Raw genomic sequence first — 16,492 nt, 5'->3', positions numbered from 1 at the left:
TACTGCTGTGCTGCCGTTACATGTGCGCGGTTTGTATGATTGAAAACTGTTACTTTGGTCACGCTGATAAAACCTTGTGTGCGGTCTGATGTTTAATATTGTCGGCTCGATAGTATCCGTGACTATATAAAAGGCAAATGTTTGAAATTGGAGCGTTTCACTGTCACACGAGTTACTTCCTGTTTGCAGTGCTGGATGGGTAATGTAGTTGATCACTTTACATTTTGTAATGGATTACTATGCTCAGCGATGCCACTTAGAACTACACTCACTGTTTTCACTTTGAGTCAACAGACTGAGAACGCTATTGGTTTAATGTGTAACATTGACATTGTATATTTGGTGTGTGTGAAGTTGTTGCATTTCTGTGTTAATATGCATGTGCTTTGTGTAGTCATTTAGTTTAAATACTAAGTATATTATGATATTTATAAGATTAAATACTGACTATATTGAAATTTATATTTTACTTATATTTGTATATGTTATAATATGTAATATATATTTATATTCAGATTTTATGGTATATTATGTATGTGGCTATCAATATTGTTGTTTACATTGTAACCTCTCCATTTCTCCAGGTTTATAACCTGCTGATGTGTGTGGACTAATCAATTGTTTATGAAAAATAAATCAGGGTAAATAAAAACCCACAACGAGTTGTAACAACGTGTCCTCTCCTGACGCCCCGTTCGGTGGGGATATTCTTAAAGAACCGAACAAAGATACCTCTCTGGAAGAAGTGCAGCTGGTTGGTGTTACGTGCTAGCTTTTTTTTCTTTAAGTCTAGGGGAACTAGGCATAGCAGTAATAAAGTTTTGGAGAGAGAGAGCACAGGTCCTTCTTGTCTCTAGTCCCAGTAACACACATCCAAAAACTAGTAATCTTAGAAAAAGTATTTATTGAAATCAAAAGAAAAAGGATAGAAGGAAACAAACTTCAGGAGGGGGCAAAGGCCAACAAAACAAACAAAAAGGTTTCTAACTCAGTTTTAACTATAACTTACCTAAACATTAAAACAAAAAGTAAATAACAAATAAAGTTCCCTTAAAAGAAAATCTTAAATTCTAAACAAAACCATAAGTCTCCAACTATATCTACAATTGCCCCAATAGTTAACAGATTTCAACAACATAACAGGATGAAGCTATCTGGAACAAGGGGAAAAGAAGTCCATGTGGCAAGTTAGCATCTGCAACCCCCTCTCCTTGTTGTGAGATGGTGCTGGCTTTATATGCTGACATTCTCCCGGCTGCAGCCAATCAATGGAGCTGAGGTTAATGGGCAGCAAACCAACAACAGATGATCCAAATCACCAGCATGAGTATGGTGGCAGTAGACATGAGGAGAAACAAAAAGAAAAACACACCACAAAACACATTAAATGATTACAAATAAAATACGTCTTAGGACGCAACATCTCTGGAAGAAGTGCAGCTTGTTGGTCATCTTCTGTGACATTTTCCAAATTCTATGATCTGGATGTTGCTGCGACAGTCTCATCTACTGTCCTGCAAACAGCAGAACAGACATGATCTGCTTTTATGTAAACAATATCAATGTGCTAATAACTAGGGTGACCATACATCCTCTTTTCCCCAGTTGTCCTCTATGTAGACCTAAAAAATTTCTAAATCACCCAATATGTCCGGGATTTTGCTTCGCCATTCATTATGTGCATTTTTTTTATTAAAACCCTGCACAGAACTGTCTTTTGAATCCCTTCCCCAATTTCTGGCAATTACTGCCTGCTCCTACCAACATTCTAATTTTGAATATTTTTTTTACACATCAGGGAGCTGCCATCAATATGCAGAGTATTTAAATTGCTTTGAAAACTGCTTGTGTTGGATGCAGGGTTGCCAAATCTGATTTTTTGCCATGGAATTAGGCTGATTTAAACTGTTGCAGCTGGTTGATTTTCTCCCATGGGAGTGGGTTGAAGGTTTGAAATATTGCATAAATTACATTTGACTGAAATGATTGTATTGAAACATTTTACATTCTACTTATATATTCTACTTATATATATATATATATATATATATATATATATATATACATTCTACTTATATATTCTACTCTATATATATATATATATATATATATTTTTTTTTTTATGGTAAATGTCAAATTAAACCGCACAAAAAGCTTATGCATTCAAATATATGACACAATATTGCAGTATTGTTTGTTTAGTTTGTTTTATTGCACTGAACACAAAGAGATTAAAGTTCAACATGTTAAACATTAATGACCGTTCTTATCACTTTATTTATAATAGGTAAAATAGGATCTGGATCAGCCCTTTGATTAACTTTTGATTATTATTTAATTATTTTTCTAGTTTACCAGGGCATTGTTTTTCTAGTGTAGTCTAAGAATGCACCATTCTGCTTCTCAGTAAGGCTGTCAATGACAAACATCACTCCCTCCACACTTTCTCTGGCATCAATGGGTGCCTGGTGGACAAACAAGGATTAACATGCATTTTAACCCTCTGGGCTTCTTCGCCCGAAAACGGGCGAAAACTTGAACGTTTTGAAATGTTTAATTTTTTTGCTTCATCGGATGGGGATGAAACTTGGTGACTTTTGTTGTATTACCTATATGAACACACAAAAAAATCAAGGAGATGATTCTGATATGTTAAAGGGTCGTAAAAAAAAAAGTCACACTTAGCTTCCTCCCGCCCGAAAACGGGCGACATAGGAAATGAATGGGAAATACGAAAAAATAGGAAAACTCAGAGAAACTTTTGGTGGTACAAGCTACAGATCAGCAACTGTGCTGAAAAAAAGTGTACAGCAATGAAGGGGTGACACTCTAGAACATCAAGAGTGCAAATAAGATCCCCCCCCCCACACACACACACACACCCACGCACACACACACACATACACAGATAAACTGGCGACTGCAACAGCAAATTTGTAGAATATTCCACATAAAATCAATAAATGAAAAAAAAAACTTGCTCAAATACACACACACACACACACACACACACACACACACACACACACACAGAGAGAGAGAGCGAGAAAGAGAGAGACTGGTAAGACTGCAACAGCAAATTTTGAGAATATGCAAAAATAAATAAAAAATACAAAAAGAGACTCTCGCTCAAATGCAACACACACACACACACACACACACACACACACACATTCACTCACACATACACACACACACATTGTGTTCCCTTTCTAACCAAATGCTATAGTTTGATTGTAATCATAATGCAAAACCTGATACTTATCTAAACATTTTTGTTAAGAAAATAAAGTAATCATCTTTTAGAATATCTAAATGTATATCTAAATAAAAAAACCGAATAAGATAGAGAAATCATGTCTAAAACAACAAAAGGAATCAAAAAGCCTTTCTACATAGGATATATAGGAAGCTATAGACAGCCTACAGGCTGGTACAGGACATTACACAAAAGTGGCTATTTTTTAAAGCCACTAGATGAAGTTCTTCTCCTGGAACATTTTTTTTTTAGGCTGGCACTCTATTTTGATGTGAAATGCTGCATTTATTGAATTTTTTTTTAAAAATAAATATAAAATAAAAAATGATATATTAATTCTAATGGAAAAAATAGCTCATAAAAATTATATAATTAATGCAAAGTATCATAAATATATCTAAAAATTCTAAATAATAATCAGAAAACATTATAGAACAAAAATATATTTGATTGGTTATCCTGGGAAAAAGTAAAGTACAATTTTAAGGCTTCGCCCGTTTTCGGGCGGGAGGAAGCTAAGTGTGACCCATTTACGAAGAAGCCCAGAGGGTTAAATAGTGTAACATCAAAACGAGACCATCAGTGTACTTGTGTGATTCAAGCCTCATGTTCTGTTCTGTCCTGAGAGATTCCTTTATTTTCATAAAATTTTCATAAAAGCTGCTTAAATATCTTAATTTAACTTAGGCCTAGTTAGTCCTGACTTAAACTAAGCCTCAACTCTGAAACCAATGCAATTGGCAATTGCAGGGTATTTTTTACTAAGTAGCCTACATAAATATGCAAATTTATTTGTAGTAAAATACATTAATTTCAACGATATTTTATATTTATTTTTTTATTGACCGGGAGCCATTTAAAAACTACAGAAAAGTAAAACTACTTTACTCTAACAGTACTGGCCACGAGTACTAAAGATCACACATTGGCTGCTCAAAAATATCAGCAAGACGAATGGATCATGAGCGCAATTCTGTAACGGGCAGTATGGAGTGCATGAAAGAAAGATATGTGAGGGCACTAACAATGCTGTTAAAGGTATTTGTATATTTTATAGCATTGATTATTTCGATTCTTAGTGTTTTAAATAGATTACTACCCAAAATCAACGATTGACGATTCAAAAATCCATGTTTCAAGATCAATGCATATGCATCAGGGTTTGTAATCGATGCTTTGGAAACCAGTGAATCATTATACACCTAGGTACTGGAGTCAACCCCTTTACCGGCAGTCCAGGATATTCCACAAACACCATCAACCTCACCAACTCTTTTGCCCGTTTGAGTATGGTACCCAATGGAAAGACTGATGGGCACACTTTGCAAAAAGAAGGTGGCCTTCCAAGTCCCCATCAGTCTTTCCATTAGGTAGCCTACTATCTTTAAATGGGTGAAAAATTTATGTTCAGAAAATCATCCCGGCCACCAGATGTGCTCATGAAGTGTCTGGCTGATGCTCAGATGAACAATGCACAGGAAGAACAGATTTTGTTTCATAAAATGCTTCATTAAATGTATTTGCCTGAGCTTGAGCAGAATGTTTTTTTCATGTCTTACATCTCTCTATCATGATTACACAAAAACATTTTTTGTAATACTGTTTTTTTTTTTTAAATTAATTATTTACTTTTTTTCCCTGATTCAACCATGTATGTGTAATTGACAGCATATACAATTAAAAGAGAGAGAGACAGAGAGACAGCACCTCTTTATTGATCAGAGTGTTTTATTGAATGAAATTGTATAAAATTAAAATGTGTCTGTCATAAACTCTTGACCACATTTTTTCTTCTGGTTTACCAGGGCATTGTTTCTCCAGTGTAGTCCAGGAATCCTCCATGATGCTTCTCAGTGAGGCTGCCAATGACACGCAGCATCCCCTCCACACTTTCTTTTGATTCAAGTGGTGCCTAGAGAAAATATAAACATTAATATAGTTCACTAAACTCCATTCATCACTTTTCCAAATTACTTGTATTATGCTTGGGGAGATGAAGCCGCTCTCAAAATCTTGGGCAGGAAAATACCATGGGTGAATGGGCAGTACATTGCAGGGCTAAAGACCTGTTCACACCAACACAAATATTCAGCATGAAAATCTTGGTCCGTATTCAAAAAACATCTTAAGGTTAAAAGTAGCTCATAACTTGCTGATTTAGGAGAAAATGTTATGGGTATGTCAGGCCTAAACGTAGGACTCCTAAATGTTTGCTTTAGGAGTATTTCATAAAGTGTTTTAGTGATAAAACTATCACCTAAATCTGTGAAATATTAGGAGTAGTAGGAGTAAAAAGACCAAATGTCACTAAGACCAAACCACCAGACCCATCTCTGTCACCAGCAGGCAGCAGATTGAACTGGCACAACAACTGCCTAGAGTTTCTAGCAGTATGCCTTGACTTGAACGGTCTCAGAGGGAGCTTATGAAGCAACACTTGCTGGTCCGCTGGGACAACACTGCGACCATTGCGTACATCAACCAACAAGGTGGTCTGCGCACCCATAGCAACTCTCCTGCCACCTCCTCCTCTGGAGTCAGAAGCATCTGAGGTCACTTTGTGCCATTCATATTCCGGGTCTGCACAACCATACGGCCGACAAGCTGTCACAAGTTGCACTCCCCAGAGAATGGAGACTCCATCCCCAGACGGTCCAGCTGATTTGGAGATGTTTCGGAGCTGCTTAGGTAGACCTGTTTGCTTCTCTAGAGACCTCTCACTGCCAGTTGTTTTACTCCCCAACCGAGGGAATGCTCTGCACAGATGCACTGGCACACAGCTAGCTGCAGGGTGTGTTCAAATATGCGTTCTTGTGTCCAGTTTGGTTTTCTTTTACATTTGCATGAATTACTATCAGCCATGATCATTCTACTCTGCTAATTAAAAGGCTGTTTATATTCATATCCGCTAATTGTTTTACAAGAAGCACACATATAAGAGGCTGACAATTAGCTGAACATATACAGTACTTGATTAATTAGCTAAACTTAGCCTCCATTTCAAAATCTTTATTTGAATGTGGAAAATTCTTTATTTTTAAACCTTTTTTTTTTAATATGGCAACATATGCTCTACAATATTTCTATGAATGAATCTTTAACAGAGACCCCTCCCCTATCAGCCACTAACTGTGTTCATAGTTAGTAAGCATGCTGACATCATAAATCGCAACGAGGTCAACCCCACCCTTACTCTTTTAGGTTAAACTCCTCCCTATTCCTTAGTAAAAGTTTGTCTCGGCAGATTTGTGAATAGGTTTTACTGCTATTTACGTGAACTATAAGTGGTAAGATAAAATGTTTTGTGAATACGGGCTCTGGAGTATACAGCACAAAATATTTCCTAATTTGAAAGCATTTAAGCTTGAGTTTAGGTCAAATTGTTGTGAAGTTGTAATAAAGTCTGTCCTTTTTTTTATTTAATTTAGGCCAGTAGGTAGTGTTGTCAATAAATCATTTCCCGATTAGTTGAAAATTATTTTATACAACAAAATGTTTTTAATATCTTGCCTGTCATAGTCACAATATGATGTGACAAACTTGGTGAAGAAAAAGAATATTTGTATGTTTGAATATATATGGAAATTGAAAGCACCTGCTGCATTACACTTAACATGGATTCAAGTAATCTACACTCACTTTTTCTCCACCCATATCAGTTTTCACCCATCCTGGGTGAAGGGCCATGCAGAGGATCTCATCGGGCTTTAACTCCTCAGCAGCTAACACAGTCAGCATGTTAAAACCTGCCTGAAAGGTAAACATAATGTTTGAGATATACAATGACTTATGCCTTTCATATTTTGTGTGTAATTAATGAGATTCAGTTTAACTAGTGCCAAAACAGAACTCTGGTGTACCTTGCTGACGCAATAAGGCAACACTGGGAATTGGGTGTACATGGAAGGCATTCTGGTCATGGATCCCCCAAGAGTGGAGATGTTGATAACAGCTGCTTTATTACTGGACATGCCTGGTGTCCCACTGGCTTTGGCCGCTGCTTGTAGATATGGTAAGTACTCCTACAGTACATAAAAAATAGAAACGAAAACATGTATCTGAATTAAGTTTATTTGACACAGACCAAACCAAACACATTAACTAGCCTTCAGCAAGCACACCAAAAGAAACAACTGATGAACAAGGCGTTAGCTCACTAAAATAATAATGCAGCAGTCTCTTTGGGACTAGCTGGTCTCTCAGCCTGATGAACAGAATTTTTTACAATGTATATATTTTTATACAATGCCATGCCTAGATGCAAGGCCCCAATCTTAGATGTTTAGCCAGAAAGCTGAGGCAAATTGTTGCTTTAGAGCTCTTAGCGATGCATTACCTTAATGACTAATAAGGGTCCTATCACGTTGGTGTTGAAGGTGTTTTTCATGTCTTCAACACTGCTGGTCTGAATGGTGCCATTTGTTGCTATTCCAGCATTATTCACAAGCAGGTTCAAACCACTGTTTCCCAGAAGAGATCCCACTTTCTTTGCAGACTCTTTGACACTGGATGGATCATCAGCATCTAAAATTAACAGAACAAATATTAGTGCTAAAGTATTAATCAATGAAGTGGTATTCAAAAAACACTGAAAAATCACTTTGAAATTCTAAAAAAACTACTTCTAGTGAAAATTTTAAATGAAGCAGGAAGGACACATGCACATTTACCAAGACGTATGATGGTGATCACACTTGGATGCTTTTTTGCCAGTTCTCTTAATGCCTTGAGAAAGATAGTGTGTATAATTAAACAAGGCACATTAGGATTTACTTTGTTGTTTTCTATTTGTGTTAGTTATTTAGAACTCACCTCAGACTTCGGTCCATCTGGATCACGGCAAGTAGCAAAAATATGTCGTTTTTGACTGGAATCCTCCAAGAGTTGTTTAACAGTTTCTAAACCCAAGCCCCGGTTGGCTCCGGTGATCAAGATATTGCATGCTTTCACTGCATCCATCATTTAAGTTAATTGTTTAGTCAGGATTATCCAACCTGCTCCTTAGAAGTGCTTTTTATATGGACCCAAGTGAACAACACGCCCATTTTGAACTCATGTATTGTGCTGAGTGTATTGTGCTGTGTGCATTGTGCTGTGTTTACTGTGCTGAGTCATACTCAATGTTATTGAGGTTAAGAGGAAAATGTTACTTAGATGACATTCCATTGTACATACATGCTAGTATGATAAATAGCATACGGTTTTTCATTTCATTCATCTATTGTGTAACTATCTAAGTGTAACCGTAAGGCCAGTGGGTGGTAATAAATGAGAAATGTACAGTTTTGCACCATCATGCTGATAATGTTTCTTCAGTTATTCGGCTAAAGAATCATCTTGCAGCCTGAAGAGTCCTCATACCACCCCCTTTCCACCCAATGAATAATTTTATAGAACCATCTCAGAAATCGATATAGAACAGTACTGATTTATTGCTTTATTAATTGTTTTATTGTATGAAGCTGCATTGATAAAAAGTAGTTATGTGTATGTCATAAATGTGTGGACATAAGTGCTTATGATTAGGTGTGTCATTTTATGCTTAATAGATTAAACAGGGCAGTTTGGACCTGGATTGTCCCTTTCATGACCTCTTGTATAGAAGTGATATTGTTCTTCTGGTTTACCATGGTTTTGTTAATATCTACCATCCCAATTTCAAAAACGTTAGGACGCTGTGATGCAATGATTTGCAAATCTCACAATCCCATATTTTATTGATAATACAACAAAGAAAACATGTTTCAAATGTTAAAACTGAGAAAATGCACCATTTTAAGTTGAAATAAAAGGTAATTTTGGATTTGATGACTGCAACAATTCTCAAAAAAGTTGTACTACATCCACTCTTCTTTTAACAATAGTCCACAGACATCTGAAAACTTTTTTATTTCATGATGTCCCGAATGTTTTCAACAGGTGAAAGGTCTACTCTAGACTGTAGGCAGGTCTCTTCTAATACAAAGCCATGCTGTTGTAATAGATGCAGTATGCGAGGCCCTGAAAAAGACTTTGTCTGGATGGAAGCATATACTGTATGTTGCTATAAAACCGGTTTATCCTTTTTAGAATTGATGGTGCCTTTCCAGATGTGGAAGCTGCCCATTCGATAGGCACTAATGCCATCAGAGGAAAGCTGTTGGACTGAGTGCTGATAACAAGACAGATGGTCTCGCTCTTCCTTAGTCTGGATGATGCGGCATCAATGGTTTCTAAAAAAAAATTATTAATCTGACAACAGAATAGTTTTCCAGTGCAACTTTGCCTCAGTCCATTAAAAATCATTTTTAACCCGGAAAAGACGGCAACGTTCACACATCACAACTTTTTTGGAATTGGGGTTGTACATCATAGATTAAATTTTGAAATGTTGGTGGCACTTAAAGGGTTTCAGAGACTTCAAACCTATTTGTACGCTCAATTTTAAAATCATTGTGACGTTTCCTGCATTAGTGCTCAAAATAAAACAAAACTGACTAATAAATCTACACACCTCTTCTCCAGTTCAGGCTGTGTTATGCAGAGGATCTCATCTGCCTTTAACTCCTCAGCAGCTAACAGAGTCAGAATTTGAAAACCTGCCTGAAAGGTAAACATAATGTTTGCATTACACATTAGCTCATGCCATTAATGCATCATGGGCAATAAATGTAATCTAGTTTAACCAGTGCCAAATCAGGACTTTGGTTTTCCTTTCTAATGCCATATAGCATGCATAATTATTAAGCAGGGCCCGTATAAAACCTCTCAAAAATGCTCTTGAGAAAATCTTAAGTTTTGACTTGTCAAAAAATTCTTAGTAAAAAGTAGGACTTTTCTGAGAGTAGTAGACTTTTATAAAGAAGCTAAAAGCAGCTTTCAGTAAAGTCTAAGACTGATTTTTAAGTAATGACTGAGGTGACATTTAAGTGTTGGGAACCAAGGACTACAATGATATCAACCCAAAATGGCCATCCTCGACCTATGAAACACCCAATAGTTAGCATGCTTGTGAAGTCATAGCAGCACAAAACCAAACATTTTTTTAACTATAATAAAATCATTTTATTATGACACTAAAATATTTTCATATTTAAATAGTTTTTAGTCAGTTGGAAGTCATTGAACTGCCATAAAGAAGTGGCCAAAAGTGATGTCCGGCCTGGGAAATTTGATATCTTCACACTTAAAAAAAAATGCGTTGAAAGATTTTATAAGCATATTGCATAGTTGCTTAGAGTCAATTGTTTTATTTGTGATGATGCAAATAAACATGCCAATTTGTACGGTCATAATTTTTGGCCATGCTGTCATGCTGACTCATGATGGTTTAAGTGAAATGTGGGGTCAAAAAAAAAAGATAAATAAAAAAAATTCACTTCACTTCTCCTGCTCTCTTAAATAATTTAGGAGCTGAGACCTAGTCTTAACACTTAGGAAGTTTTATGAATCACTCTTATTAAGTCTAGTAATAAGAGTAAAATTACGTCATTCTTAGAATTTTAAGACTTTAAAAATTAGCTCTGAGTGTTTTTATGCATACGTCCCCAAGTGTCATATTAGTGTCACAAGTGGCAGCTACAGACAAGCATATGAAGACAAAGACACAGTCAGCATAGTCTTTAATTCAAAATCCAAGGAATACATAGAGAATGCAACCACAACACTACTAAGATGACACCAAACATTGAATACAGGGAAGACTGGGCTTAAATAACAAGGAAAAGTAAAGAAGATAATTAACAGAACAGGGGAATGTACTCAGTAACTATAGAAAATATTGAACAAACCGAATTAAGGCAAACGGAAACATGATAAGGAATGAAAATTAAACCAAAATAAAACCCTTTTAACTCACAGCAATATTAGTAAAAAGTAAAAAGAAGTAAAAAGGGCCCATTATCTTCCACTTATCTTTAATTTGACAAACAGGCAAGGACAAAATCAGGTACTACCTCCAAACACAGTACTAAAGCTCTGTACACAACTCTACAAATAGTGCACCACACTATTCAGCACATTTAATTGATAAGAGTTTTACTGTATTAAATTGCATAAAATTGTCATGTTTCTGTCATAAATCCTTGTGTGCCTTTTATGGTTATTGGGATAAATAGGTCAGTTTGGACCTGGATCAGCCTTTTCGCGACCATATTGTTCTTCTGGTTTACCAGGGAATTGTTTCTCCAGTGTAGTCCAGGAATCCTCCGTGCTGCTTCTCAGTGAGGCTGCCAATGGCACGCAGCATCCCCTCCACACTTTCTTTTGATTCAAGTGGTGCCTAGAGAAACAAATTGTGCAAACTGAAATTGTGAATTGAGAATATGCCTAATGGAAACACGTCACAATTTCACAAAAATGCCCATATATCACAAAAAAAGAAATAAGGAATAATTTGCAAAACTGCAATGGAAAGTTTTTTTTTTTGCATTTACAGGTCACATGGTGTATGTAAAAAGTCATGTTCATTCTTCAATGTACTACAACCTCCAAGAAACACTTCAAAGGTGGCTGCTCTCCAGTATAAGGGGCTTTCCCTATCATTAATGCTTTGACAATTTACACTGCAAACATCTGCAATATAGACAAAATCCCACCAAAAACCATTGCCATGACTTATCGTGATAGGTTAAATGTTACGTTTTAGTCGCATAACATTGGTTAATGGAAACGCCATCATTTCTCAACACTTTTTTTATCTACATTTATAAAATATTGCCAAAGTTTGGTGCAAATCTGTAATGTAAACACGCCTATTGATATCTGCCGATTAATATCTTAATTGAGATGCAAATGACTACAGAGTTTCTTTGAACTTAAAAATTCTGCTGTTAATTATTTTATATAACAAAATGTTTTAATATCTGGACTGGGATAGTCACAATAGTTTGACAGAAATTATGTAGAAATCAAAAGCACCTGCTGCATTACACTTAACATGGATTCATAGGCTTTACACTCACTTTTTCTCCACCCAGTTCAGTTTTCACCCATCCTGGGTGAAGGGCCACGCAGAGGATCTCATCCGCCTTAAACTCTTCCGCTGCTAACACAGTCGGCATGTTTAAACCTGCCTGAGAGTTATATATCAGCTTATGGCATCAATACATCACAGAATAATGAATGGGCTCCAGTTTAACTAGTGCCAAAACAGGACTCTGTGTACCTGCTAATGCAGTAAGGCAACTCTGGGAATTGGATGTACATGGGAGGCATTCTGGTCATGGATCCCCCAAGAGAGGAGATATTGATGACAGCTGCTTTATTTGAGGACATGCCTGGTATCCCGCTCGCTTTAGCTGCTGCTTATAGATATGGTAAGAATTCCTAGATAAAAAAAGGGAAAGGATTATATCTCTCTGATAAAAAAAAAGCAGTAGCTTACTTAAATAATAGTGCAGCAGCGATTTAGAATTACTTTAGCACTTAAGAATACTATTCCGTCATTAAAGTGCTACTCCATCCCAAAATAAAAATGTTGTCATTAACCACTTACCCCCATGTCTTTCCAAACTCATAAAAGCTTTGTTCGTCTTCGGAACACAATTTAAGATATTTTGGATGAAAACCGGGAGGCTCTTGATTGTCCCAAGTAAGTTACACTGTCAAAGTGCAAACTGTGTTTTCTGTACACAGAAAAGTATGAAAGACATCCATCTGCCATCAGTGGTTCAACCGTAATGTTATGAAGTGATGATAATATATTTGGACGCGAATAAAACAAAATAACTACTTTATTCAACAATTCATCTCCTCTATGTCTGTACGCATCACCGTATCACCATTTTGGAGAATATGAGTTGGACGCAGACAGTGTACACTCTTCTGTGTCAGCCACATCACAAGGATTCATTTTCTACGTGTATTTACGCTGTGATTTGAAAGAAAACAGCGAATCCAGCTGTTTTTCATTCATTTTGATGATGCTTTTCTAGACTTTGACAATGTTATTTACCTGGCAGTCTATGGGACAGTCTCAAGCCTCCCAGTTTTCATCCAAAATATGTTAAATTGTGTTCCGAAGACGAACAAAGCTTTTACGGGTTTGGAACGACATGGGGGTAAGTGATTATTAACAAAATTTTCATTTTGGGGTGGAGTATCGCTTTAGACTATACCGGAACAATTTACTAATGCACTATTAACATTCTAATAACTAAGAAACTCTGATTAACAAATCAGTAAGTAATAGCACTCAGTTGAAAGTGTTCACAATTAGTTTTTGTCATATTTTCCCCAAAACTACTAAGATCTACTACTGTATATACAGGCAGGTTCATAATTAATGTGAATAATGCAAAATGTTTAATTAATTCTAAAGTGACCCACTAGGTAGCCCACTAGTGATGGCTCAAGTACCAAATCCATTAGAAGGAATTATTATTTGGATCAGTATTCTGAAGCAGGGCTTCTCAAACCTCTCTGTGAAGTACTGCACGTTTTGTATGTCTCCCTGTATCTGACACACCCACTTCAGGTTACAAATCATTGTAAACTTTTGAGGCTTTCCGGGAGATATGAAACAAGTAGTTACTGTTTAGCTTATAGTGAACTACCACTCTCAACTAAGTGCTATTAAGCTGATTACTTACTGATTCATTAATCAGAGTTTCTTGTTAGTTAATAGTAGTTAGTAAAACGTTAATAGTGCATTAGCCATTTGTTCCAGTGTAGCTATTCATTAATGATGGACCAGTATTCTAAAGTGTTACCAATTATTTTGTACAATGCCATGAACCTTGCTAACTCTGCCACATCAAGTGACCAGTATTTCTCAAGAAGGACTAATTTTGCAGTTTTTTTTTCAACTGCTTACACACAAAATCTTTACTTGTCACACAATTTCTGAAAGCTGACATTCAAACACAAGAACAACACACCAAATCTGCAAAGCCATACGCTAATTCTCGGCCTTTGACTCAGTTTTCAATTTCATAAAACACGTTTTGCAAAAAACAACCTTAATATTACAGCAAAAGTGTTTGTAAATGTTTGCTTTTGAGATGGTTTTTTTGATATTTTTTTAATGCAGTGCCTCATTTTGCAATAGATGTGAGGCATTTTGTGTGTGCAAATCTTGGATTTGTGTGTTAAAAAAAAAGTGTGTAAGCAGTTGAAACTCATTCACCGGTGGCACAAAATAGTAAAAGCCCCAGCCCAGATATTAAGCCAGAAGGCAGAAGTTCTCATGTTTCAAACAGTTGCTCAAGAGCTCTTAACAATGCGCTCTACATTACCTTAATCACTAAAAGGGTCCTATCATGTTGGTGTTGAAGTTGTTTTTCATGTCTTCAACACTGCTGGTCTGAATGTTACCACTTCCCATTTTTCCAGCATTATTCACTAGCAGGTTCAAACCACTGTTTCCCAGAAGAGATCCCACTTTCTTGGCAGACTCTTTGATACTGCATGGATCGTCAGCATCTTAGACGAACAGAACAAATGTTAGCACTGAAAAGTATCAAGCAATGAAATGATATTCAAAAACCACTGAAAAGAACACTTAAGAAATCTCAAAAAATACTTTTAGTAAAACAATTGAATGCAACAGGAAGGAAACGTGCACATTTACCAAGACGTATGATGGTGATCACACTTGGATGCTTTTTCGCCAGTTCTCTCAAAGCCTTAAGAAAAATAATATGCATAAATAAGGTACATTAGAATTTATTTTGTTTTGTTTATTTTGATTTATTTTGGTTTGGTGTTTGGTGTTATTTGTGTTAGTTATTTTGAACTCACCCCAGACTTCGGTCCATCTGGATCATGACAGAAAGCAAAAATATGCCATTTTTGACTGGAATCCTTCAAGAGTTGTTTAATAGTTTCTAAGCACAAGCCCTGGTTGGCTCCGGTGCTCAAGATATTGCATGCTTTCACTGCTGCCATGTTCTAAGTTTATCAGTTTGGCTTATCCAACTTTCTCTTTAAGAGTGCTTTTCAAACAAACCCTGGTGAACACCACGCCCATTTTGAACTCATATATTGTGCTGTGTCATACTGTATGTGTTACTGAGGTAAAGAAAAATATAAGAGGAAAAGAAAAATGATGACTGAATAGTCAAATAGTCAGAGAGACAGTGAATAAAAAAGCTAATATAACTGAATGTTTGTTAATAATTTGCAACTATAATACAGTTTTTGCCCGTTGCTTGAACACATTTTGCAAAACTTCGCTTATTGTGCCAAAACTCTGCACACAAGTAAACATGACACAACACTAGAAAATATACCATTCACATCTGTGTCAAATTAAAACTCTAATATCAAAAACTAACATTCCTTTGTCAAAATGTAACTCTGATGACAAAAGGACACATACTTGCATCATATGCATACACTTTCAGATCAGGGGGAACACACTAGTCTACTTTATATAAAACATTGCAGTCTTTGATTTTCACTGTTTATTCAGAAGGCATATTTTCAGCAGGCACATTTTCAAACAACCAAAAAAGCAAATAAGCCTACTCAATATTGTTCATTGTAGCACTGTACATTGCAGTACGATCAATTCAGATAAAGCAAAAAAAATATATAAAATAATATAAAAAAAACTATACTGTAAACACAGAATATCATGGCAATTGTGCATTCGTGGGCTCATGGATCCCGCCGTCTGTTGGCCTCATCGACATCGCAAGCAATGTCTTCTCCCGCTAGGCACAGGGGAAAATATCCCCTTGCATGTCGAAACCATCCATGGATTGCTGTCACCTGAATGTCGTCACAGGTCTGTTCCATTGCCTGCAGAAGAGACATGCGGGCGTGTGGGTGGACTCTCTGCCCAGCTTCCCTCACAGTCAGGCCATGGTTGATGACATGGTCCAGCAAAGTTGCTCTTATATCATCAGAAATAGGGGTCCGTGCATGGCCTCTTCGACCTCCTCTTCCTCCTCCTCCTCCTCCTCCTCCTCTTCCCCTTCCTCCTCTTCCTCTTGCTCTCCCTCCATCCATGCTTGCAAAGTTCTTGAAATGGCTAAACTGAGGGCTTTTTGTAGCTGGCTGATTGGTGTTCAGTTTTGCAAGTAAGTGCCTTCAGTTGTGTATTTGAGTGGTAGCAATTACCCGATGTGTATTGTATTTTGGAGACATGTGTTTTCCAAACGGCACTCTGAGATTTCATTTTTGAACGAAGTTTCTTATGTATGAAATAGAGTGTAGTATGCAGGACCAAGTGTGTTGCATAAAGGAGTAAGTGTGTTGCAGAATTGCAACTAGAGTGCAAAGCAGCGCTTTTAAGGTATGGGTACA

At 36.6% G+C, this 16,492-nt stretch overlaps 2 protein-coding genes and 1 long non-coding RNA gene across 3 annotated transcripts; all 3 read right to left on the bottom strand.

Moving 5' to 3' along the window:
• Positions 1-4,971: 4,971 nt before the first annotated feature.
• On the bottom strand, positions 4,972-8,279 carry LOC132151744 (C-signal-like). Its single transcript, XM_059560088.1, has 6 exons — positions 8,072-8,279; positions 7,930-7,984; positions 7,596-7,783; positions 7,120-7,281; positions 6,899-7,009; positions 4,972-5,171 (listed from the first exon to the last, which is right to left on the bottom strand). Exons 1-6 carry the CDS (start codon positions 8,219-8,221, stop codon positions 5,058-5,060), a joined length of 780 nt encoding a protein of 259 aa, XP_059416071.1. The 5' UTR covers positions 8,222-8,279; the 3' UTR covers positions 4,972-5,057.
• A 2,496-nt stretch (positions 8,280-10,775) lies between these two features.
• On the bottom strand, positions 10,776-12,314 carry LOC132151759 (uncharacterized). Its single transcript, XR_009436439.1, has 3 exons — positions 12,202-12,314; positions 11,258-11,519; positions 10,776-11,084 (listed from the first exon to the last, which is right to left on the bottom strand). It is a non-coding gene; the product is annotated as an uncharacterized LOC132151759 (long non-coding RNA).
• Positions 12,315-14,483: 2,169 nt separating this feature from the next.
• LOC132141666 (retinol dehydrogenase 5-like) lies at positions 14,484-15,129 on the bottom strand. The gene is made up of 3 exons (XM_059551360.1): positions 14,981-15,129; positions 14,811-14,865; positions 14,484-14,662 (listed from the first exon to the last, which is right to left on the bottom strand). Exons 1-3 carry the CDS (start codon positions 15,125-15,127, stop codon positions 14,484-14,486), a joined length of 381 nt encoding a protein of 126 aa, XP_059407343.1. The 5' UTR covers positions 15,128-15,129.
• Positions 15,130-16,492: the final 1,363 nt, after the last annotated feature.

This window comes from Carassius carassius, chromosome 1, assembly GCF_963082965.1.
Source record: "Carassius carassius chromosome 1, fCarCar2.1, whole genome shotgun sequence".
Taxonomy (NCBI): domain Eukaryota; kingdom Metazoa; phylum Chordata; class Actinopteri; order Cypriniformes; family Cyprinidae; genus Carassius; species Carassius carassius.
The sequence above is the reverse complement of the archived record's forward strand: the minus strand, read 5'-3'. Positions and strand labels throughout refer to the sequence as shown.